The sequence below is a fragment of the Ctenopharyngodon idella genome, chromosome 16, assembly GCF_019924925.1.
Source record: "Ctenopharyngodon idella isolate HZGC_01 chromosome 16, HZGC01, whole genome shotgun sequence".
Classification (NCBI taxonomy): domain Eukaryota; kingdom Metazoa; phylum Chordata; class Actinopteri; order Cypriniformes; family Xenocyprididae; genus Ctenopharyngodon; species Ctenopharyngodon idella.
In genome coordinates this window covers 7,347,463-7,374,488 of record NC_067235.1, presented here as the reverse complement: position 1 = coordinate 7,374,488, position 27,026 = coordinate 7,347,463, and the positions used below count along the sequence as shown (strand labels likewise).

Genomic DNA, 27,026 nt, shown 5'->3' with positions numbered 1-27,026 from the left:
TGACAGATTTTTCATTTTTGTGTGAACAAACCCTTTAATGTTTGGGAGTGTAACTCTAATCTTAGCACAGATCATATCAGATAAACACACTCTAAATACATCTCTGTCTTAGTGTATATGCACAAATCACTTCATCTGTGTGCAGCCAGATTCTCAGTGTAAACCAGACAGACAGATGTGATTAGACAGGTTTAACTTTAAAGCTTCCCGTCAAAGACTATAGATATAGAAAGACGATTCACTCCTATTACTTGTGAATGGGAGAAACTGCAACGTGCAATATGGCGGAATACGACCCGCCTTCTAAGTAAAAGAGCCAATCGCTGATTGGTAAAGTCATTGCATCACTGCAGCTGCTGTTAGAAGCACCGGTTCCAACAGAAACCTGAGACTCGCGCTTAGGACTGCACGTGCACACTGGCTCGTCTAGCTGAAAAATAAGTTTTTTAACGCTATCTGAGCATAATAAACAACATTTATGGGACAGTTCATGTCATATTTTGTTGCTGATTTGAAATATGTTATTTAATTGTGAGTTTGGCAGGCAGTTTTTGAGATTTCAGGATTTCAAGTGTTGCAAATATTGCCGCCGAGTGAACAGACTTTCCATGAAAAGGGACTTTGTTCCCATGCATGCACTTTGTGAAATATTTGGCTATGAACTGACTGTATGCCGTCAGTGCTGCCGTGTTTTATGTGCAATATAAAAGAAAAGCTGATCACATGTGATCTGGCAAAGGGAGTCCAGTGAGACAAGACACACCATCAGCACTCGACACTGATGGAACAGAGCATGATAATACACACACACATACACACTGATTCATGAAACACACAGGAGCTCTTCAGAATGAGCATTCAGTTCTGGTCGTCTGTATCGTCTGTGCCACGAGAACACAAATGCCTCTTTGTGTCATGTTGAAATCATTGAAACACTTGAAACCAAAAGCAAGGTCCTTCTCATTTAGACTTCATTGTGTCTCTCAGCTGAACGTGGTGCCGTGACTCACTCAAGAACACTAATGAAGGGAAATCGGAGGGCTTTATTCTCTTCCCCACATGGCTGCAATCTGACAGGCTGAGGCTGATTTGAACGGTAAATCACTTGGAGCTAGTGCAGGTTTGTGGAGATGTGTTGGTCAGTATAATATGAGAAACATCGATGTTTAAAGACATTATTCACCATCACATCATTTGTGTGGCTTCATTACAGAGCAACTGTGATTCTGAGTAAATAATGAAATTATTTTTTTAATGCAAACATCTGAAGATATGGGGGGGGGGGGGGGGGGGGGGGGGTACGTGTGTTTGTGTGTGTGTTTAGCTGTAGCCTGATATTGTTAAAGTTTGATTTTAAAGCTGATATTTCAGACTCTGAATTCTGTTTGGATAAAGTGTGTTTGAAGCTTTAAAATGAAGATAAACACCTGCGACACATGTTCTGTATTGTTTTATATTGCTGTCTCTATTACTAGTGGTAAAAACCGTGATACACCACCCATGGTACGTACCACGATACTCTCATTGTGTACCAAACGTGCTGCCCTGCCCTGCCCTGCCTTGCCCAGCCCTGCCCTGCCCAGCCCAGCCCTGCCCAGCCCTGGCCCATTGGATCTACACAACGAATACAGCGTTGTAGCCTAACCACCATTAATCGCAATAAGCTCCGCGTTTTGTTACTTTCGATAAGAAACAATGTGTCTTTCAAATTCTGTCCATTTAATTACAAAATTCCAATAAAAAATGCTGTTTTGACACTCTTTAATGTGGTGTGACATCACTGTATATGCGCCTCGTTTTAAGCGGCAGCGCAGAGCACGAGTGAACGTGATCATCTCTTCCTCTGTAGATAAAGTATAAACATGAATGAACATCTGAAGGTATATTAAAAGATACAGTACAACTTACTGAAACATATAATACCTCCGGTAATCGCTGACAATATTCAAGAAACAGCTGAAACTTATCCTCGAGTATTTTACTGCTGCTTCAACTATTTCTTATATCTCTCCCTGTTCTAGCTTGCACTAGATAAGACAATGTCTAAAACGTATTACTAGCACGTTGTATTACTAGCACTTCTCATGTTATTGCCTCCTTAAGAGCGCTTGTTGTGTTCCTTATTTGTAAGTCGCTTTGGATAAAAGCATCAATAAATAAACATAAAATGCTAAATAAATAAACAATTTATTGCAGTGATCAGTAAATTTCAGTTTTTGAACATTAGCAAAAGTGTAAGAAAGGATGCAGTCTGTTTTGATTGTAGTTGCATTGCGACACGTGCAGTCATATAAGCATAGTGTATGCAGTCAATATGAGGGGAAATGTGAATCAGTTGAAATAGTGCAAATGGAGTAGATGTAATATATTAACAATTAGAATATTAGTTCATTTTATTGAAAAACAATAAAGAATATAAAAAGTCAAAGTGCAAATAAACGAAGTAATGAACACTTAAGAAAAGGAAATAAATTGCAATATTATTTAAATGATTAAGGAAAAAGTAAAAAAATAAGAATGAATATGTCAAATTCCAGTGTGTGTGTGATTGTTAATGAGACGAGCTGCTCATGATCATGATACGCCAGTAGAGCTCTGCTGTAGATCACCTCGCTCTCACTTGTGTGTGTGTGTGTGTCAGTGGTGTTTTCTCCTGCACACTCTTAATGTAAAAATAGCACATGCACCAGTGATGTTTTCCTTGAACTTGTTTGTGATGTTCAACATGAGTTTCTCTTCTTTAATTGCGTCCTCATGTACTCTTTTGTCTTTGTTTCTTTTCACACTATATAATCCAACGTGATGGTCTTCATTAAGTCCTGGTGGGTTGTCACGGTAACTGCAGACACTAAATTTAATGGCCATAATTAGATTTTGGAGTGCGGTGTGAGTTTCATGTGTCTTTAAGAGTCGCTGTGGTTTATTGAATGCTATCTGTGTTCGGTCTGCTGGATGTTATTCTGCACAAATGAAAATATTTCAGTTGAGTCAGTGTGAGGGCACTTTGCTCGAAACAGTTGTCAGCTTTTGCTGAGTTTAAGTGACATTTGATGTGTGAAGCAAACTATTAGATGCATTCCTTCTGTTTCAGGTCTGCAGTATTTCTCGTGTTCGGCCGCTCGCCTCTGAGGGCCTGTTCACTCAGAGTGTGTTTTTGTGTTTACAAAACATTAGATGCAGGGCAGTGGAATAAAAAAAAAAAAAAAACTGCATTTTAAAACTTCTTTTAACTTGATGCTGCAAAAGATGCAAATGCAACAAGTTAACACGTATGTTATAGAAAAACACTGTAAAATCAGTGCAGTGGAAAGCAAGAATGTTTTCTGATAGCACTGCCCCTCACTGAACATACAGACAAACAATAATGATGTTCCGAGAAAGTTCACTTCACCCAAACTATGAGAGATTGACAACATTTATGCAGGAAGGAAACAGATGAAGCAATTCATTCTGCTGAAAGAAGTCTCACATCCTAAAAGCTCTGATTGTTGTTTTGATTGATTAATTATCAATTAAAACATGATCATCATCTTAATCCTGACATGCTGCATCATCTCTTGTCTAACGTTACTGACAAACTAAAAAGATTCATGTTCCCTGTAGAAATCTTTGAGCGCTTCACCTATAAAAACCCCGGAGCGTTTAAAGACGTGAAGCTCACCAGAGTCAGCTAGTCTTTATCTCCTGAAAGGCTCGTCTGCATCTGATGTGAATCCTCTCACGTCGCCTGTAAAGCCCTGCAGATCAGCAGGCATGTTTGTGCTGGACTGGTGTAATTATTATTCTCTTTTGATTCAAATCCAGCTGTGCTCTATTTGTTTTCGTTCACGACAGCACTGAAGAAGAGATTCCACAACAAATATTCTCTCCTTCTCATCCTGTGCTTTCATATAACGGGATTCATCCATCCTGCAGGATCGTAATCCCTCACTCTTCATTCTTTGTTTGATTTCTTGATGTTTTCATCCCACGACCTAGATTAGGTTCAATTAAGAGGGAATATTATATCTGTGATCAAATGGCAGAGGCACAGGCTAGTGTTTCCAGAACTAACTTGATGTTGGACGTTCTTTATCATCGGCAGGATGCGTAGCAGCACTGCTGGTCTTTGCTCTCCTCTGATGTATGTTTCAGTACGGTGATGTGCTTTCTCACCCCACACTAAATTCATCATTAGACATCAGCTTTAGGGCGTTGGTCTGTCCGTGCTGTTAAAAACTTCATAAAGACTGAAATCAAAGCCTGTACTTTCCGCTCGAGCTGAGAAAAATGCTTAAAGCTGATTTTCAGTGAAGAACAATGTCCATTTCAGTCTTTTCATTACTTAAAAATACTAAATTACTTAAATTGTTTGGTTACGGTTATGGCATTTGACCTTCTTGGAGCTCGACAGACTTTGGTCACTATGAATTGGACTGATTAAATAGAAAAAATCTGCATGAAGATAATTTCTCCTTTTGTGTTCCAAGAAGAAAATATCTGCATGTCAATGACACAAGGTTGAGTAAATGATGATGGAATGTTCATTTTTAGGTGAATAACTTGAAGCATGCACCTGTGCAGTGTGCTGACCACTTTAAATGTGTGTGTATAAATCACAGCTTCTTGCTAAGAAAGCAGGTTCTTGTATGGCTAATTTGCCCACAGAACAACATGGTAAGCAGCTTTTCCTGCGAGGATGTGTCTTGTGTTTCCTTTTGTTGTGTGCGTCCCATCGACGTGTGGAACCCGAAGAGGCTCGTCTGTGATCACTCTGCCTGTCAGGCAGCTTTGAACATTACCAAGATGTGTTCCTCGTTGCCTCAGGCTAGAGTCAGAGAAACTCCTACATGCTCTTTGAGGGAACTTTTGGATAATCCTATTCACTTCATGCATCTCTGAAGCTTGTGTAGGCCATTTGGAGTCAATAGACCCTTTTCACAATCCTGTAGTAATTCCATAGTGGTGAACGGGAGACGATAGAAAATATAATTGTTGTATTCCCATTTCCTCCAAAAGAAAAAATCCATGATAGCATTTCCACGACTTTACAAAAGAGGTTTAAAAAAAAAAAAAAAAAAAAAAAAAAAAGCGCGAGAGAGAGATTTATTACAGGGGTCAAAAGAGAGAATGATGTGAAATTTGTGTCATTCCCTCATCCGTAGTATTAGAAACACTCATACAGCAGTGTTCAATTAATTTTTTTTTGTAATTCACTGCCAAGGTAATATAACACAATGTATACATTTTTTTAAAAATATGAAAAACTTCTGAGGTATGCAGAAGAGCATCTCTGAATGCACAACACCTCGAACCTTGAAGCAGATGGGCTACAGCAACCGGGTGCCACTCCTGTAAACTAAGAACAAGAAACTGAGGCTACAATTCACACAGGCTCTCCAAAATTGGACAATAGAAGATTGGAAGAATGTTGCTTGGTTTGATGAGTCTCAAATTCTGCTGTGACATTCAGATGGTAGGATCAGAATTTGGCGTAAACAACATGAAAGCAAGGATCCCTCCTGCTTTGTATCAATGGTTCAGGCTGCTGGTGGTGTTGTAGTGGTGTGGGGGATATTTTCTTTGCACACTTTGGGCCCCTTAGAGCCAATTGAGCAATGTTTTAAATGGCACAAGCCTACCTGAGTATTGTTGCTGACCATGTCCATCTTTTTATGACCACAGTGTACCCATCTTCTGATGGCTACTTCTATCCTGCTATATCCCAAAGCTAAAATCATCTAAAACTGGTTTATTGAACTTGGCAGTGAGTTTACTATACTCAAATGGCCTCCACAGTCACCAGATCTCAATCCAATAGAGCACCTTTGGGATGTGGTGAAACAGGAGATTCACGTCATGGATGTGCAGCCAACAAATCTGCAGCAACAGTGTGATGCTATCATGTGAATATGGACCAAAATTTCATAGGAATGTTTTCAACACTTTGCTGAATCTATGCCATGAAGAATTAAGGCAGTTCTGAGGGCAAAAGGGGGTCCAACCTTGTACTAGCAAGGTGTACCTAATAAAGTGGGCCGGTGAGTGTTTGAGTTATAAATAAATTATATTTTCCAAACAGCCATTAATGCATCACACAGTCAACGAGTCTAGTTGAATACAATTTCTGAAGGATTAATTCATAAATCTTTGTGCAGTTTTTTTTTTTTCTTCTTTTTTTTTATAAAATGACAGTTCATAGTGATCACAACTGTCAAAATGACCAAAAAAAAAGTGTTTGAGATATAGGATTTTCATCACTGAAACACTGCATTTTCACCCGTATGGAAGGTAATTTTTCCAGAGTTCAGTCACTTGTTAAACACTTTCACGGTGAGCAGCCGAGACAGGCCTTCAACTGTAAAAGAGTCTCACAGCCCAAACAATGTGGAGCTGTTTTTAACCTTTGACCTCCAGTGACCACACCACTGCTGATGTTCAGTGCCTGAATGTCCTTGGAGAGGCTGAAGTTAGATCACTGTCCTCTCTTTTTGTCTTGATTCACTGTGATCTAGGATGCATCTGAAAGCTTAAAAATGCTTTCTCCGCAAGCAGCATACAGAGGTAGGAAGGCAACAAGTCATATGTATCCGTCATTGGCTGTGATACCCCACAATCCCATGTGTTTGATTCTGTGACAGTTGACCTAAAAAATTAAAAAAAAAATGTAAAAGTATTTGAATGTCTCTGCATGACAGAACAATTGATTGGTTGTATTTTGTGCGTTTCCCCATTTTATCAAGCAGAGATGCTGTATGTATTGTGACAGAACCACAATGAAGTTCATATTCAGGATTTCCAGTAGCTTTGGAAGCGTACAGCTCACCCATGTGTGTGTTTGTAGATTGGTTGGGCTGGATAAACAGACACATTTTCATGAGCACTGGGGTTCAGCAAGCTGGGGTTCAGCAAGCTGGGGTTGAGCTCTCTTGTTCCTGCAGTCGGTGGGCCCCTTTCACAGGCCAATAGGCTCCGCAAAGCACATTAAGTTAGTTGTGATTTCAAAAGGCCAGATGCTTCAGCTAAATAGAGAGAGGGCAATCTGGATTTCATAAAGCGCCTCTCTCTCTCTGCCCATCGTTCGAGAGCAACCTTCCCTTCTGTTTCTTTTTGAAGGCATGGCAGGCCTCGCACACAATGTGCACACGTTTGCACTTCTTCTAAAAGCGTGTGCGTGTGTTTGGATTTGTGTTATTCTCCCAAATGTCTGTCTGTGCATTAAATTGACTATTGTGAGCAGTAAACCCATGGTCGCACACAAAGGCTTTTTGAAAACCATTAAATACATGTGCAGTTGCTTTGTGACAGTCTGAATGAAAGGAGATATTTTCCATCGTAAGATAATATCAGCGTACAGCTTAGAATAGTCACGGACTAGACACATCCATCTCTAAGCGCTGCAGCCCCTTTTATTTCCTCCAATTAGCACATAATAATGATGTGAATGAATGATGGTCCTGTTTCTCTCATGCATCGGGTCAAATACATCTGTGTATGGCTTGGTACAAACGTCATCTTTTTACAAGCTAATAAACACTTGTGTTTGCTGTCAGGTCGGGAAGGGGATTTTAAACGCTCGTTTTTAGATGAGCTGTGGGCCAGTGACAGCTCTTCATCACAATTACAAACACAGAGACTTCTTCAAGGAGCCGCATGCTAGTCTGTTTGTGTCTTTCAGATGCATTTTAACTTGCTCATGTGTGTTTCTTTGTCTTTTCTCACAGATCGGGCAGAGGCAGCGTGTGCTGGTCACTGAGGAGTCCTTTGATTCCCAGTACTATGTCGCCCACAACAAGTTCTATGAGCAGGTACAAGTTAAACTTTGACTAGTGTTATTTTAGTGTCATTGAGACTGTGATATTTTTTAATGTTTTGAAATAGATTTAAATTTTATATTTTCCATTTTCATTTTAAGTTGTTTAGTTAGTTTATTTTATTGTTTTTCTCATTTTTCTTTACGAGGCATGAATAGTCCTTACTTTAGATGAGCTCACAAAAATAGTTAACTTGACAACTACTAAATGTTTTATAATTACCTGAATTAATCATGAATTACAGTAGGAATATGTGTTAATAAAGCATTTATTAACACACTGAGTAACTATTATACTATATAAATGGATCATTAATGAAGTATGAAAATACATTTTTTTAAAACACATTATAGATATGCTTATAAATCAAGAACAAAGTATTTATAGGTGTATTTATAAACTGCTTACTAATGTCTATTAATGCTTTATAAATAATGAACTAACTATTTACTAATGCTTAACTAATGCTTCATAGTGTGAGTTATTCTAAAGTGTTACCGAAAATTGTTTTTAATGGTTTTAGTTTCAGTTACCTATAATAAAGTGAAGCATTGATTTTATTTCAATCGTTTCCATGTAAAAAGCCAAGGTTTTCAATTACAACAATTAAATTTGACATTTAAATTTCAAACTGAGCATGCCTACAAAACATGAGACAGAAATACTCATATTCTAGACAGAAATACTCATATCTGAATCATAAGAGTTTTTTTTTTTTTTTTAAAGATGAATAATAAGTTCATGTCTACTTGAGATTTTATGTTTAAATCTGCATTAATATATATTGAGATCAATGAATGCAAAGTTATTCCATGAAATCCAACTGCAAACAGTCATCTTGTAAATACACTTAATACACTTCACTTCAATATAATAATAAAAATGAATAAAAATGCTCAACTGCATTGAGTTTAAAAGTGTCTATGTAAATATACACTTAAATATATACTTTTATGACATCTTCAAATATATCATGAACACCTGTGTTCCAAGTGTTTGAAGTTTGCAGTAGATGTTTGCAGGCTTGTCTTTAGGCAAAAAGCTTCTCTATAAGTGTCTCTTTTTTCTGGAGAATTTAGTGGCTTGATCATATTTCCCCATGTGAAAGAATTTACAAGGTACTGTTTAAAGTGATTTGTAAGCCGAAGAAAATGTTAGCTTTTATTCAGAGCATCCATGAAGCCCACAATGATTGTGAACAGAGCAATGGAAAAATTCTCCTTTTAACTTGTAGATCCATAAGGTCTACAATATGAATGTGAACCGAACAAGACTGTTTTCTTTAATCTTCTTTAATCCAGTCTAGCCCTCACCTCGTAAGCAGTAAGCAGAAATACCAGCAGCAGCACAATTCCAGCATTTCCCATCATGACCCTGTGCCCTCACTGCATTTTTTGGCTGATGTGATGATTGACAGTCCATTTACTTTCTGAGCTGGCCTTTCCCTCTGCTCAGACAGTGTACTTACTAACGTTTTCTGTTCCACCAGCTTCTCATTTGAAAATCCCTTTCAGAAACGTCTGTCTCCAAACAATGCCAGAATCACCTCAGAGTTAATCTCAATGAAATATCAATGAAAAGAATGTAGTAGTTTACTCACCCTCATGTCATATGACTGTCTTTCTTTCTTTCAAGGAACGCAACAAAAGAAACTTTTGTAGAATTGTCCATAGGAAGACACTTGATGGTGCCTGAAGTGTTCAGCAATGTCTCCAATATATTATATTTCCTTTACTTTTTGAATGCACTTATGTCTTCTGCATTGTTATAAGCCATTGGTTTCCTTTCTAACTAGTCAATGGTCTGAATTGAAATAAATGTTATCATAAAATAGTTCACTCAGTCGTGAGCACAGACAAGTGCAGTGCTGCAGCTTTCAGCTCCTTGTAGGTCTTGGAGGTCATCCATCCCGCCAGCCGCCATTGATCTTTCCATTATAATGGCCAGCAGAAAACCACCTCCAGTTCCATTGATTGAGGACGGGGCTGCGCATTAAAGGATGGGAGGTCTAATCTGGGGTGCATGCCCTCTGTTTTCTTTTCCTTTTTTGTTTCTCCTTTTCCTCCTTGATCTGCTGTCTCAAAGCTGGAACGCTCTCCAGAGTGTTTGAGACGTGACTGACCATCCATCAGAGAGAGCCCAGCTTTACTCAACGGATCACCATGAACATGGTGCCGATTAAGAGCTCAGCTCAGGTTGTTTGGAGCTTAAGCCCAGTCTGTCTTTGCACTGCCAGCGCCCATGTCAGAGACAAGACTGAAGACAGAGCTGCTCAGACTCGTCAAAGATGGCAGCGAGTAGGTTTAAGCTTAAATAAGTGAAAACATCTGCCAGCACGAGATGTTTAAAAACAGGCCTTAATATTTGTTGGGTGAAATGATCTTGTTGTAATTGACTGGAAATCAGTACAAGAATTAAGAATGTCATTTTCTAGCTAGTCATTTAGTCGCTCAACAATCAAAATTTCATCAGATCTTTTGCAAGTGAGCAGTGGGGTGTAGGTGCAGACAGGTGAGCTGCTACTATTGTTTACTATTGTTCACCTGTCTGCACTCAACTAGAGACGCCTAATAACAGCAAAGGTATTGTAGACCTCATTGGTTCACCCTTATGGATTTTCCATATGGGGTTTAATACAAAGGCCTTTCAATGACTGGCTCATATCTTAAACCACTGTATTGTCTTTTTTACTCTACAACATTGTCATCTCTGCTGAACTATGTATTATGTGTGCTCCACACCCAGCAGTTCTCCTGATTAAATCATCCCCAACCAAACAATGGACAGGCTCACAGCTAACCAGCCACTCTCCTCACCTCAACACAACGTCCTCCACCTCATGTGTTTTTCAAGGACACGCTTGTGGTCTTTAGTGCTGTCACAGATCTGTGCTTTCAAAAAGACTCAAGAGTTTCAAAGAAATGCTCCCTTATTCTCTGCCACGGGCTCTGAAATACCATTTGTTTTAACAATGAGAAGCTGGATGTAGACATGATTTGCAATTTCCAGCAGAACGTGGACCACTCTTAATGGGTTTCAAGTGTGTGAGGACTCATCTCAATAGAGACAAGACAAAGACACATGAGCGTTTTATCTGCCACCTTAAAATGTTAGTGTTTGACCTTCAGAGTTTGTGTAATTGAATGAAAAAGTAAATGAGAAAAAAACTCTTCGCATATTAAAGTATTAAAATTCAAGGCACACATCAGCCATGGCAGAGATGGAGGAAAAGGAAAAACACATTTATTTCCCCAGCCTAATTGAAAACGTATTCGACAGATCCTCTGATATGTCGGTGTTTTGATGAATCATAATGCGCGTTAAGCTTCTTCCGAGCCTTTCATGTCTGGGAAGGTGGTTTTTACTTTCCAAATTTATTTGCCGCTCAGCGTAATGAAGGCAATTTCAATGTAAACCCCTATAGATCCAACTGCACAGCTTTTTAATCCAATTCAGCCTCCACGCCTGGACTGATTCATCTCCCTTCAGACCGCATGCAGATCTAAAGGTCTCAGCCGAATGTGTCCGATGCTCTGGGATTAGAGGAGTGTACTCCTCTAATACATGCAATGAAAAAATATGCTTGTTCGTCTCTTTCTTTTCTTTTTCCACATGGTCATTGTGGCATTTACAAGTTCAAAACAAGCTTCTTTTATGGAAATGAACAACAGGTCCTGAGGAGCATGTGAGAATCTTTAACAAGCAGTTTAAAGTTTATATGTGGAGTGGATACGGTGGAAGGCATGTGAAAGCAATGGACATTGGCACGACTCTGATGTGTCAAGTGCTATTGATCTCCAGTATTACGCTTGACGTGAGAAGACCATGGTGTTTGATTTGGCTCTCACCATTCAAACACTTTTTTTGTGCCTTGTGTTTTGATTTAGTGTTTCATTTTTACTTACACATTCATTGATATCATGAATCTCAGAGCTGAAGGTTAATGAGAATCAATTTATTTGCATTATTGGTTACAAAAAGTCACAGTTCTGCAGTTTTCATAAATGTTTTCCACTGTCCATTTGTGAGCTGTAGGTTATATTTGTTGCTAAACACTGTGTAGATGGCCCTGCTTTCCTATTGTTTTGTTCATGATGCGGTTTTGTATATTGTGTTATAAAGAATTTACAGTTTTTAACCTCAAGGGACTGACCTGGTAAAATGTTCTCCTTCATGCATCTGCAGGTGCTGGTGCCCAAGAAGCCTGAGTTCAAAGGGAAGATGATCGAGGTGGATATATACGAGGCTGGGAAGCACTACATGAAGGGGCGGCCAGCGGAGGATGCTCAGGTCTTTACTGCCTCTATCGCTCAGCCTCTTCAGAAGGGCCAGGTGTCTGGACTCCCTCAGGTCAGTCTACTTGACAATATCATTTCAGATTAGCCTGTTCTACACGTCTTTATTCTGAAGATGGCAAAATGCTCAGAATCGGTGACTGTGGGGGTTAAAAAAAATATTCAGTAAAATTATCCACTAGACTGCACTGACACTGGATGAGAACAAAAATTAAACTGAATTGAGGGTGAATAATGCTACTATTGTCTTCTGTAGAATTGAACTCATTTCATAATTGATGAACTTTAAACAGTTATTGAACTGAACTAAATCGTCACTGAGCTGAATAATGACACTATTGTCTTTTAAGAACTGCTTTAGAATTTTAATTAAGTTTGCATCGTTGATTCTGATCCTGTGAAGTTGCTTTGAAACAGTCTGTATTGTATAAAGGACTACAGAAATAAATGCGACTTAACTTTTGGTTTTGGTTTGCAATCAGTGGGAAAGCTAAGTTACCCTCTCTTTACAGTGGCCTCATTTGTGGGTTTTATTTCCAGTAGTTTTGAGGTGTTTAGAAGCACAACAGCTTCAGCTGCAGTCCAATAGCTTGAATGTGATGTAGTAATGATGGGGTCCTTTCAGGGACCAGCAGAAGTTGGCTGAGTGAAAAGTCAGTCGTGCCCAGAGCCTGTGATGGCCAACTGACCACTAAGCTGCCAGAGAGTCTGTCTGAAGGAAAACTGTGAGAGTAGCACCCTCTTTCTGTCTGTGTCTGAAGAGATGGACGTGACAGATTGGAGGCCGAGAGTCCAGACTTCACACTCTGTTTGCAGTCTGTTTTACATTAGGATGAGAGTGTGAAATTCAAAAAGCATGTTCACAGGATTTCTGATAGTATATGAAACCACCTACACACAAGAATCAACTATTATAGTCTGAGCAAACAGAATCTAATATACATTCTTTAAATCACATAGAGAACTGATAAAAGAAATGAGGACATCATTCCTGCTAAATGAAAGTCTAATTGTGTTCCTCTGTGTTGTGTACATTTAAACACTAGTTGATGCCTGGCAGCAGTGAGACTTACTGTCTTTATCTTGTGGTCTTGGTCTGGCTTGTTAGAAAAAAGACCAGCTTTTGCTGGTAGCTGGTGTTTCAGACATAATAGCTAATTTCAAGCTTTTTTTAAGCAGGTTGTTAGTTGGTCCATACTGCTTGACCAGCCACCAGCCTCCAAAAAGCACCTTTAAAAAGATAGTTCACCCAAAAAATGATCATTCTGTAAGCATTTACTCACCCTCATGTTCCAAACCTGTATGACTTTCTTCCTTGTGTGGAATGAATATTTCAGCTCTTGTTTATTCATACAATTAAAGTCAATGGGCCATATTGGATTTGGGCATGAGTGTATATGGGTTGATCATTGTTTTACATTTACATTTAGTAGACAGTTTTATTCAAAGCAACTTACACGTATTATGAGGAATTCAACAAGTGATTCATCTTAAAAATCAATTAATCTTAAGGTTAAATAAACACTTACATTTTGCTGAAAGAGCAGAACAGCTGATTCTTCTTTTTTTCTGTTTGTGTGTGTTCCATCTGGATAAATTATTCCTTTAAGCAGGTATGACCAGCTAGTTTGTTAGTTTGCCAACTAAAGGTAACCAGAACTACTCCAAGCACAGGTTGCCACAGCCATTCACTATTGCCATTAGTTTTTCCAGCAATTCCATGGCCATATCTCGCATGAAAGCTGTTTTTCTATTTCACTTAACTCAAATGGACAGCCTGATTATTGGACTGACTGACTTGGTCTGGATGTTGATGTCAAATGGTTTAGTTTTGCAGGTTTATGACTTGAAGGGTGAAAGGATCCAGTTCTTAGTAATTCTTTGGCCAATTTATTGTCAAATGATGGAGCTAGAAGAAACTTATAAACTCTATAATGAAGTCTCATTTCTTTCATATAGAGCAGTGACTTTTAAATGAAGTGTGTCTGAGAGAGGAATCGTGCAAGCGAGATGTTCTGCTGCCCTAATTAGCTCTCCACACACGTTTCTCTGTCATTGCCTGGAGCTCTTGAGTGCTTAACTAGTGAACTCGGTCCCATATGAAGACAGCAGCTCGCCACTACTTACAGAGTTCATTCGGCATCATTAGACCTCCTTCCATTAAACTACGGTCCTGCTGCTTTATCACTGCCTCTGGCTGCATCTCTTCTCCAGCAATCCTGAAGAGATCCTATCGAAACCTTGTGCTTCCCACCCAAAGACGTCAGGCATTAAGAAAGAGTTGATTGTTGTAGCTTGTTGTTTAAATTCAGAAAAAAATCTTTATGCTTTTTTTTTCTTTTTTCTCAGAACAGTCTCTGTTAGATGACCATGACCACTTATCAGCGTATTTTCAATCTCTCTTTATTTCTTTTTTCCTCCTCCTCCTCTCTCTCTTTTGCATTTTATGGTCTGCCAGGGCAGCAGTAAAATCTGATGGGGTGTGAAATTAAAATGTGTATCACATTTTGAAGCATCATTTGTTGTCTTCTGTGTGGACGTGTGTTCTCTCCCCTCTAGAAAAATAACACAGCCATCACAGATTAGCACAGAATGACAAATAGAGACAGAGAGACGGATTTTTCCTATATCACTCATGGAGGACACACACACAATGTATCACACTTTCCAAAAAAATATGAAGCAGCACAAATGTTTTCAACATTGATAATAAGAAATCTTTCTTGAGCAGCAAATTAGCATATTAGAATGATTTCTGAAGGATCATGTGACACTGAATACTGGAGTAATGATACTGAAAATTCCGCTTTGCCATCACAAATAAAATTTTAACATATGTAACCCGTACTACAAAAATGAGTTCATTAAGCCCTCGTCTAGCGATCCTAATGCTCCAAATAGCAATTAAACATCTAAAAGTATATTCATTTGTATGTTTTCTGAGAGGGAACTTTCCTTTGTCCATGAAAAATACAGTTTTTCTCTGCTTGCTTCTCGACTACTGGCGCTTCCCTCAGCACAAGTTTGGTGTCGTTGTAAAGCGCAGCATTCCAACTTTGTTAATATTTATAGCGAATTCTCGATGGCAAGAATCTGAACCAATGAAATGTGATTTTCAAAATCATGCTGATGTAAACAAAATGATCTTACTCACACTGACTGACATATCCGAAGTGCTTGCACAAAGACACCTCAGCGCGCGATCCCGATATACACATATACACAGAATTACAGTATTTCAAAAAAATCTGTCTTGGCAAGTATTTACACAAACATCATCTGTTATGCCTTAAGTGAACGTATGGTTAACAGTTGGGGAAAAACATCTGATGTGTAACATAATATTAGCTCTGTGTGGTATAGTAGGTCTTAATATATAGGCTGTCTGTTTCATTAATGTTAATCAAACAATTGTGAAATCTTGGGGAAAAAAAGTTAAATATATATATTTTTCCTATAGATATGGGTTTTGACTTGGTTTGTGCCAAATTTGGTGGTATTACCAAGGATTTTAAGGTATGGTTGCTAGATGATTTTTTTTTTGGGAACTTTCAGAAAACTTTACCTCGATTTTTCTCAAAATTGATTTTACTGACTCTATCGACTTCAAACAGATGTAGCTCAATCTTTTTTTTTTTTTTTTTTTTTTTTTTTTTCTTCTTTCTTTTTTTTTGGGTTCCAACAAATCATACATAATTTTGAAGGTTTTTTAATAGACAATGTGAGAATAACGATTACTCTTTTTGGAAATTTTCTCATCGACTCATTTTGCCAGCACGGGTCAAATATATTCACATAGAAAAGTTATTTTTCTGTTTTTACCGTTTTGATCTAATAAATGCAGTCTTACTGAGCATAAGAAACTTCTTTCATTAAAAAAAAAAAAAAAAATCTTACTGACCCCAAACTAAGAAAGTAGTGAATGTATATAAAATTCTGTCATGATTTATTTTGGCCATATTGTTCAAAACCTGTATTCACTGAAAATCTTCCTGTCTGTGGAAGCTCTCAAATCTATTTATATTTATGCATAGACACACACAAGCCAATGGTGTTTGCTGCCATTAATGTCAGACATGATGCTATAAATTATTCAATCTTTATTTGATCAATCAATGGTTGTTCATTTTTGTTCATTGACAAAGACCAAAAAAACTCTCAGAAACTTGTGGAAACCTGCTGTGAAACCAGCTCCAAAGCGGAGCTTCTCAAGTGTTTCCGCAGGTGTAAATGCCTTGTGACTTGTCTCCAGTGCCCATGGTCATTTTGGTCTTTTTCTTTTCTTCCCATATTCACTTGCTTGTCAAATGCTCACATTGCTTTAAAGAGTGCAGAATGACACAGATACATCATCAGAGAGAAAGAGAGAAGATGAATCCAGCTTTGAATGCTGATTTATTGGGCTGTTACTCCAGTGAAGCGGAAGCAGCTGACAGGAGGAGGAGCAGTGCTGTGCCACTGCAGGTGTGTAGATGTCTTCTGGCACTGCATTACAGCTGCACTCACTGACCTCCAGCACTGATCCCAGACCTGCTCAGGTGAGACGACTGTGGAGTGCTGATCTCAGATCTCTGATGAGCAAGGAAATGTTCAGACATTATTCTGAACCTAGATGGTGTGTTGAAGGGGACAGTCCTCATTTAGTCAGCCTCATGTGCTTGTCCTTTTTCATTGGAGCACACAAGGCAGTTTGACAGTGTGTTCATTCTTCTCCTTTACATACACTGAAGGTGAATGAAGAAGATCTGCAATAATTACTTCAATTTAGGCTGTTTCTCACATACAGCATCAGTATATTGCAGGAACCATATGGACCACTGTTATGTCATTCCTTAACCTTAAGTGTACAAAGAGCTTTCCAGTGAACCTCTGTCATACAGGTTAAAACGACATGAGCTTGAATAAAAGATGAGAGATCTTTCATTGCTCAGTGAACTGTTCCTTTGAAAGTTTATGAAAGTTTTGTTCTTATGAAGAGAGAAGATTAATGGCTGTCACTGCATCTGTCACAGCACTGCAGTGCCGAGCTTCAGTAACTCTGCCAACTGTGTGTGTTTGTGACGTATGTAGTGAACAGCAGGCAAACAGAATGGTAACATCTTTCCATCCCATGTGTTGAAAATGTTTAACTTCAATCTGATCGGCTTTCTGTGGACAACAAAACAGATGCCTTTTGCCCTAACACCACTTCTTGTGGAGAACAGCAGGAGGGGGTTTATCAACACAAAGTGACTACCTCAATCACAGGAACTCATTTGTTTTCCCTCATTATTATCCACAAGTGTGAATGATTGTAAATTCCTTAGGACTCATAGGAAAAAAACATGCCATGTGGGTGAAGCCACAAAGGAAGAACAGATCTTCACAGACTCCACACATACTTCTATTACACAAAATGAACACAAAATATAGCAGATGTTCTCCATATTTACTAACAGAACTGTATATGCTTAATGAGTGCTGTTTGTAGCACAATAAGGTATACAAACTTACCTATTAAGGTATACATGAATGCATGGTGAAAGTTCAACATTACAGTCATGTTTGGACTCTTTGTATTCTGTATAATGCCTAGGTCAGGGGTCGTCAAATAGCGTTATGCATCAAATAGCGGTGGTTCCAACGGACCGCGAGACATAATGACAATAGTTGCACCATTTTAATATTTCTTCAGTTTAAAGTGAACAGCGTGTCAAAACATTGGAGCGGTACACACCACAGGCACTGCATTGCTTCTCTCTCGCGCGAAAGACATAAAGCGCTACAAGCTGCAGATGACGCAGTTATGCTACCAATAGTAGCAGAAACACAGCAGCAAAATAGATTGATACTTTAGCTAAAACACTGCAAAAATCCAGCAAATACAATTATTTGTTATCTGTCATACACATATGACTCAGATCATTCAAATAAACATCTCATAAACATTTCATCTACATTTAGCATTGTTAATCAGCAATGTTAAGAGCATTTCATAAATTCCTGGCTGTTGCTCCGTAACTTGGGAAGGACACTCTCACTCGCCTTAAGTGATATGACTAAAACTCACAACATTTGTGGTGCCCGTGCCAGGCCAAAGTAAAATCACTGTTTGTTTGGGAAACGTCTTTTGCAGCACTGCATGATGTAATGATGTGGAATACTGCAGATCTGGGTCTTTCCTTTGATTTTGATCTTAGATGTTTCTGTGTTCTCCCATGATAAAGCCTTTGTTTGTTTGTGTTTATTAGGGGCTAATTGGATTTGCTAGTGTTAATTTATGTTAATTGATAGGTCAGGAAGGACTAATTGGAACTTACTGAATATTCCCCAGAAAGTGTATGTGTGTGAATACGTTTGCGATGATTAGGTCTTATAACACAAGTGTGTATGTTTAGTGCCCCATGACTGAAACTGCTCTGAACACTGGAGAGAGACAATGAGAGAGAGATTCTGAAGAGACAAACACGGCCCTGCTCTGTTGAAAGACACTGCTGCGTGCGTGTGTCAGTGTCAGCATGTTTCTCCAGTGGCATTTGTAATTGCTGGACCTTTACATCATCTGGAGAGCCACTGGACAAGTTTTCCCTGCCGACACTGGCTGTTTCTGTGTCATCCTACACACATCACATCTAGAAAAGTAAAAGAGAAACATGAAATGATGGAAGTGTTCTTCTAGACTGTTTTGATGTTATTCACTATCTTCGGAGTGACTACAGCCTGCTGGAATGTCTGCTCAAAGCACATTTCTGCAGAAATGTTTGTTATTTGATCATGTGCAAATTATTCAAGCAGTATTTATATCTGTGGTGTGCTGGTCAGTCAGTATTGTGAAGCAGCACAATGTTAAACATATCTTGTATGTTTGTTTAGGTGATTGCATTTGGTTTTTAGCTTTTGCAGTAAAAAATTACAAATTACATTTGTTAATTGGTTCTTTGACATGAATTGCCATGGCTGAAAAGAGTGGTATATTTACAGAAGTTATGAGAGGCGTCTACTGTGAGCTGGCATTGACTGTTTACATAATCATAATAGTAATTTTCATTAAAACATTTAGGCATGATATTTTAATGTAGGTGCCCTTCCACTTCCTTGCTAATCAAGCAGACATGGTACTAATCTGTCTCTCTTTATAAGTTAGTTGATCTTGTTCTTTTTCCTCGAGTTCCACTGGTTACTCTCTGTCCAGAAAAGATGGCTTCATAGTATCCCCTGATACTTCAAAGCCAGATATCAAACTGAAGAAGGATCCTAGAGCTCGTCCCATTCCTCTCTGCTTGCTCTGTTCTTGGGTTTGGTTCTCTGATGAGCTGTTACAGCAAAGTCTCTGCTTCTTCAGAGGGAGCGTTCACACTGATGTACAGATGTATTTAAAGTTGTCCTGATATTTGCATTGGTCAGTCACTGATGAATAGAGGTGCAGAGGTAACTTGATTGATGACCCTGATGGGAGGCTCACTGGACATCTGGAAGAAAATATTGCAGAGCAATTGCTGTCAGCTGCACTCGGTTTTTGTCTGTGCAAACTGAGATTGAAGGTCTGAGCGCTGATGTTCCTAATGTCAGCCAAGGATTAGATGTGTCGCAGTACACCTGTATTGACAATAACTGTGATATAAAAAAAAAAGAAATCTTGATATTGTGTAAAAACTGCACGTACGATAATAATGTAGTGCCACTAACTGTGGTTGACAAAATAGTAAGTGAAGATATTGAACCTTAACACCATGTCCTAACCAGACGCAATGCAATAAAATCATCCATGACAGTGATTTGCATAGAACAACAAAGGATTATATTTTAGAAACAATTTCTATTTCTGAGACACCAAGACTGGAACAACAGCATACAAAGTATGACAATGATAATCTTGTGTACTGATTAGGTGCTTTATTTAATGTTTAAAAAATTTGAGTCTTTGAATATTATCTTTACATGATATTCAGATCTTGAAAATAAATTAACTGTGTGTGAACAAACAAGCATATTCTATGACAAAGATTGTTTCAGTCACTCATTATGTACTGTATGTTTAGTCATGTTAAAATGGCGTAATATGAATTTGATTATGTGCTTTTCCATTTTGTTGTGAGTGCAGGGCACTTGCAAAGAGACTGCCCACATGCTGAACAAATGGAACAAAGAAGGAACAACGAATGCAGTGTGTAGATGCTTCTGCTGTACAAAATCACACTGGAGGAGATGACTCAAGTTATCTCTCCAGTGTTGGAGTTGTTTTTTTTTTGTTTTTTTTGGATTCTGTTGTGTTAGACATGGCAGTCTGCTGATCAAGCGTTAAATAAATAAACTTGAAGATAAATTTGACAAAAATTGTTTGGTCACAATAATTGTGTAGTGAAAATGATATAGTGGTAGCCCTAATCTGGATTAGTCAAGTGTTTTGTTTTGTTTTGTTTTTGTGTTTTGTTTGTTTGTTTGAGCTGTTAGTGGTTAGTGTATCTGAAACATTGATGCTTTGATGCTGATGCTGAAACATTGATGCTGATGTGGGCAACACAGGTTCAAGTCCAGTTCACATCACTTCCCAAACTGTTTAAAATAATGGGACGGGTGTCAATATGGCCATCTTCATTTTCAGCTCTTGTTCAGTGTAGACAAACATCAGAACAAGAAGTTTTGTTTTTTTCCATTCCAGCAGATTCCTGCGTTTGGATGATGGCAGTGTTTATTTGGGTTCGGCTGTGTCTAATCCCCCATGGTGAAGCGTCTGAGATAGATGGATCACAGGCGTGTGTATGTGGGTGTGTGGGTGTGGGTGTGGATTATCACCTCAGCCAGGCGGGAGATCATTCAGGCGTCTGGAGGCCCAGTGTCTCTGTCCTTGAGCCTCTCACCTTGGTCTGAGCCACCACAGTCTATCGACGGACACTCATTAGATTTGTGTGTGTGAATGAAGTAGACATGAATCAATGTGGTGTCTGGATGCAGCATGCACTAGCGGTCACTCTAACTGACATTCATCAAAAGAGGAGAAAGAGCAGGGGGAAAAAAAGGAAAAGATATTGGCAGACGAAGAGAGTAATGAGAGAAAAATAAAACTCACTGCCTCCCTCCAAACTAGACTGGTAATGGTTTTTATGTTTTATTCTGGTGCTTCTCAAGTGATTTTACTAGTCAAGTCACCTTTATTTATATAGTGCTTTTTACAATGTAGATTGTTTCAAAGCAGCTTTACAGTGATAACAGGAAAATAATGTAACAAAGCTTGTTTTGGCTGTTCAGCAGCTCTAGAAGAAAACAGTGTCATTGCCCAGCCTAAGTTAGTTCAGTATTAATTCATTTCCATTGTAAAAATCATTAGTTATAATTTAGTTCATTTATCTACGCAGCAGCTCTGGAGAAGACAGTGATGTCATCGTCCAGCTCAGTTCAGTTCGCATACAATGGTGTCAATGCAGGCAGATCTAGTGTTGTCAAAAGTATCGACTTTGGTACCAAGTCGGTACTGAAATGTAAAAAATTTCACTCTTTGAGCGCTGTTGAGCGGATTCGTAAACACCTCTGATTGGCCATTGTGTTCACGCCCTCATTAGATATGTCTGTGATTGGCTACAATGATCAATGCTTCAAAAACATGCTGTAAATAGACATTATTGACGCTCTTCACCGAGCGCTTACACAGATACACATGGGAACGTTTGAAAGCAGGCGTCTATCAGCGGACTGATAGATGCCTGCTTTCAAACGCTCCTGATTCCGCTTTCAAATTCAAACAGTTCCGTGTGCTATTAAAAGCTCCCGGGCATTGATCATTGTTAGCCAATCACAGACATATGTTGTGAGCGCATGAACACAATGGCCAATCGGGTGTTTACGAATCTGCTCAACAGCGCTCAAAGCGTCACATTTTTAAAATTTCAGTACCAACTTGGTATCAAAGTTGGCACTTTTGACAACACTAGACAGATCAGTAATATTGCTGAATAGTAGGAGTCCCCAACTAAGCAAGCCAGAGGCGACAGTGGCAAGGAATCCAAACTCCACCAGAAAAACAAAAACAAAAAACAAGCTGATGGGACCAGCCATCCTATCAGCTCCTGCTCCTATTTGACAAGGGAATAGGATTCTAAAATACACTCTCCTTATGAGCCTCCCTCTCAGCTATGAGCAGATAATTTGATGAAAGAAGAAGAGACTGAGGATTTGAGGAAGGGTTTCTATGCATGGCCTGAAATATATGTAATGCAGCATCAGCAGATAACTGAAGCTCACATCTCCATTGCTAAGGAGATATTATCCAGTAATACTGCACCCACATTCATCACAGGCATCCCGCCTGGGATTAGATGGGTGGCAAGTAATTGCATTGAATATCCGCTCAGTACAAAGGCATTCTCCAAACAGTTGAAAGTTTTAATACACTCCAACCAGTTCCTCTGCGCTCTCCCGTAGTGCAGTCAGAGACTCAGAGGTGTTTTACATTACTCAAGTCTAACCTCATGTCGACTTCAGACATTCTTTAGAGTAGAACGTCTCTTGGATTATATTATTCATCACTGGAGATCCCCAGGGTTCTGTTCTAGGCCCGCTGAAGGGGGAATGCAGACTCAACACACACACCCAAGGGAAAATTTTCACAATGAGTTTGCTTTTTCTTTGCTTTTCTTCTGATGAGAGTCATAGCAGAACTTGTTTACTTGTTCTTATTCATCTGTTAATTGGATATGTCCAGTACAATAGGAAATTAAAAAGAATTTGAATAGAAATTCTGGTTTTGTAGACAGGCTGCTTTCAGTGTGCTTTTAAAGAGCCTTCAGCCGCTGTATCATGGTATTAGAGCAGGTTATATCTTCAACTGTAGCCACACACACAAAAAAAAGTTCTGAGCATGTTACGGTCATGTTGGAGTAAGAAGTGAATGCACTGATGCCACTAAAAGGCCCACCATACAAGGTCCCGGTGGTTTCTTAAAAAGTCTTAAGTTCAGTTGTATCAAATTTAAGCCCATAAAAAGTCTTAAATATCTTAAATGCTAATAAAGTCTTAATTATCATTTCAAGAGGTCTTAAATTTGGGGAGAGAAAAACAGGAATCGTGATATGGCGTAATGTGATTATTAAACTTCAAAAGTCATGGATTTAATTAAATGTGAGCGCTGTATGCTTCAAAGTAAAAAGGCGGCACTGTTGCGCATTCTACAGGCTTGTGTTTTCAGAGCAGTTCACAATCGATAAATGCCACACATTACACATTGCCACACATTAATGCCATGAGTTATGACAATGTTTACTTTATGGTGTTTATATCATACATGCAATCGCTATATATTTCTGCCATCCATAAGCACCATCTACTGTCAGAGAGTAAAACTGCATTTTCATTCAACCGGTGGATTGAAAAGGCAGCAATGTGAATTCCAAAAATCTAAACAATTAGGATAAAATAAATAAATATATATATATATATATATATATATATATATATATATATAAATTTAAAAATATCACCTTATATATGTAATCATTTTTTAAATGAATATAATCATTTGTAATTCTGACACATCCCTTTTCTTAAAAAATGGATTAAAAACTGAAATTTAAGGCTTCTAATTTTATAAAACATTGTTTTTGTAAAAATCGGTATTATTTGAACTGTGAAGTTGTTTGAATTGTCATTTTTACAGCTCATGTTAAGTAATGTAGTTAACTAATGTTAACAATTGGAAGCTTACTGTAATGTTAGGTGGCATAAACCAATCGACGCAGATTCTTGATTTTTAGATTTTTGCCACTTACTCCGATGTCTCCCGGCATGTGAACGCATTAACCTGCGTTCTGACGGCTTATTGAAGTGTGTATGTATGAAAGTGAAGCCATTACTGTGGCTTTAAGCTCATCCAGACAGAGCGAACGTTTTGCTGTAGGGGAGGTGGAGAAATATCACAAACTCTGACTCTTTCTTGACCCAAGAAATTATTAAAAAGAAAAAAAAGGTGTTCTCATCAAATGCTGCATCTGTAACTGATAATATATGAAGCTGACATGTTGGAACACTGTTCAGTTTGTAATGTTTTATTTAACATCACAACAGACATAACAAATGGAATACTCAGAGTCAGATACACAAATGATTACGTTTTGATGTCACGGTAGTGACGTCGTAACTTTATTAAGACTTGTAAACACGGTTTACTTGCATTGCTGGGTTACGGGTTTGCATGTAAACCGGGACAACGGGTTATTTCAATAAGCTGATTTTATAGGTGTGCATGTAAATGTGCTTGATGGTTCCATGAAGAACCTTAAACTTCAATATAACCTTTACATTGCACCAAAAGTTCTTTATAATGGAAAAAGTTTTTTTTAATTAATTTTTTTTTTTTTATATATATATAAAGTTCTTTACACTAAGAAGTAATAGTTCTTTAAAGAACTGTTCATGGAAAGGTTCCTTGTGAAACCAAAAAATGTTCTTTTATGGTATCACTGCAAAAAACCCCTTTTGGAACTTTTCATTTTAATAGTGTGGCCTCTCAGATAGACTTCCTCTAGGTTATGTGAGAAGGCCATTTACACATGTAAAAACTAATATATGCTCTCTGTAATGGTCTTTAATGACCCAGAGATGCTAAAGATGGCGGCCCAGGACCATCACTTTTCATAATGTCCCGTCTGCCCAAAAGATCACCACCTACCCTTTCCTAAAACCACAGAAATGCAATGGGCATTGAGCTCGCATTACAATCTGCATTACAGACAGTTGGCTATTAACACCATGACAGCCTGAAATCACAAAATGACCGTTCAGATTGAGGCTCTGTATTTAATATCACGGGTACAGAAATGAACACATATTACTGGGTGAGCTGTCAGGCCTGTCCTGATGGGAGACATCAACCCATTACTGTGTCCATTATAGATGAACCTTTAATGTGCCAACACATCAGAGAGGACACGACTTCCACTTACAACCATTTTACCCTTTGAGTCTCTAATGTGTCCTCTGGTGTGAAGTTGTGCTTAAATCTCTTGCCATTTTTGAGTGCAACTGCCCTCTACATCATCCTGTCAGAGTGATGTAGATGGATGACATCTGGACCGCACACATTCACTCATATCACATCACATGGTCAGTTTCCATCCAAGCGTTCTCGTGCTCCAGCGATTGTGATGATTTAACACCGTTGATGCATAAAACCATAAACTCCTCAGTTCCTCTATTGTTGTCACAGTAATAATCTTTTTCTTTTGAGTTGCGATTAGTGCAGGTGATGATGTTGAATATCATTTCAGTATTTAATGGGTCTTTATTTCTGTTGAACCACCACCCATGATTGTTACTGAGAGCAGGTGCTTTTCATGGCTTTCATTAGTGGAATAAAGAGACATAAAAGTACAGATTAAAGCTATTGAATTCTTGCGTGAGCACAGACCCAGAGATGGGCTTTAACATGTTTTAGGAAGTTCCCCTTGCAAAAGGCAGCAGGAGTCACTAACCCATCGCTTACTTGTACAGTAACAGATATGAGTGACCAATAACACTGAGCTATTTCACTTTATCACTGTTTAGTTCTGTCTGGTATTTATCTTCAATTCTCTTTTATTTTACAGGACCTAAAGAAGGCCCATCAGAATGACATCCGTTCCTCTGCAGCGTCCTCTGCGCTCATGGGATGGTCATGGAGATTTGACGGCGATGGACTCAAGCTGCTCTCTTTGGGATTTGCTCTGGCGGCCATAATCATGATTTTTGTGATTGAGCTGCACTGACACTAAATTATTCTTGATGTGTCGAATAAGGCCTTATAGAGTGTGCAGTGACCCAAGAACTGAAACCGGTGGCCAAATACTAATGTCTTGTGTTTTAAGGTCAAGTAAAGGTAAATGATGCTGGATGATTAGAGATATTTTCTTTTCTTTTCTTTTTTTTCTTTTTTTTTTTTTTTTTTAGATTAAATTAAAGACTCCAATTTTAAAGTTTATTTTAAAGACTGAAACCTTTTTTGCTTTCAAGTGACAGCAACCGTTATGATGTTTTAGAAAATCTTTTTTGTTGTTGTTGTTTGTAGAAATTGAAGCCTCTTTGCCTATGTACAAGGACAGCTTGAAAGCGTCTTTGGCTTTCTGTTCATTTTCAATCCCAGCAGTCATTCATTTTCAGGCCAGGTGTCTCACTGTTGGCTTTGGGCTAAGAGCAACAGACTCTTCCCGTCTTTGTTCACAGCATAAAGCATGTCTAATAAATGAGACTCCACATACTCTCCTCTGTCTCCTGGGTTGTATTTCTGGAATGTTTTCTCAGGGATTCTGGCATGAGGAGGTCAGTCACTTTATTTTGTGCTCTTGTGAAGCTACAGTGTGTTTATAACCTCAGTCAGAATACTGTGTTGCATGGTGTGTTATCATCTGTGTTCTTAAGTGTCAGATTAATTGAAAATGTAATACTCTTGTTGACAGGATGGTGTTAAAAGGCTGTTGATATTAAAGAAACCATATGTATTTTGTGCTCAAATATTACGGGAATGAAGTACGCTGACTGTAAACATTATGCCAAACCCTCATAAGCAATCCTGCATATTCATTTTTCTTGTTCATTTACAAATGCCCTCAAACTGTACCAATGCCTACATGTCTTTATGGTCTAGTGTACAATATACAGATGCATGATGCTGACAGTTCCTCACCACAGGAATAGTTTTGTTATATGTTGTTTATGCAATTTTCAAACATTTCTGCAACAGACGCTTTGTCAAAACATCTCAAATGAGCTTGTATGTCGAGTCAGCTGTAGCGTTAAACCCCATCAGCACCACACAGTTTCCCAGCCTAGTGTTCCTTCTGAAATCTCCCACTCTGCGGTCTTATTACGAGTTGTGTCTTCGGAGGAGACGCACTGAGACAGCTGAGCGATTTGTGCAGGCATTTTGGAGTCAGCTCTGTCTACACGAGTGTGCAGAATGACAGGACATGCAAAACCTTAAGTAAGCAGGGATCCG

At 38.6% G+C, this 27,026-nt stretch overlaps 1 protein-coding gene across 4 annotated transcripts in view; it reads left to right on the top strand.

Moving 5' to 3' along the window:
* The window catches only part of cdkal1 (CDK5 regulatory subunit associated protein 1-like 1), a 395,716-nt gene extending 369,423 nt beyond the window's left edge, over nt 1-26,293 (top strand). For all 4 annotated transcript variants that reach the window (XM_051866817.1, XM_051866814.1, XM_051866815.1 and 1 more), the window contains 3 exons: nt 7,704-7,787; nt 11,979-12,143; nt 25,642-26,293. In XM_051866817.1, the coding sequence (XP_051722777.1) occupies nt 7,704-7,787; nt 11,979-12,143; nt 25,642-25,800 (408 nt within the window). In that variant the 3' untranslated portion in view covers nt 25,801-26,293. The remainder of the gene's footprint in view (nt 1-7,703; nt 7,788-11,978; nt 12,144-25,641) is intronic.
* Nucleotides 26,294-27,026: the final 733 nt, after the last annotated feature.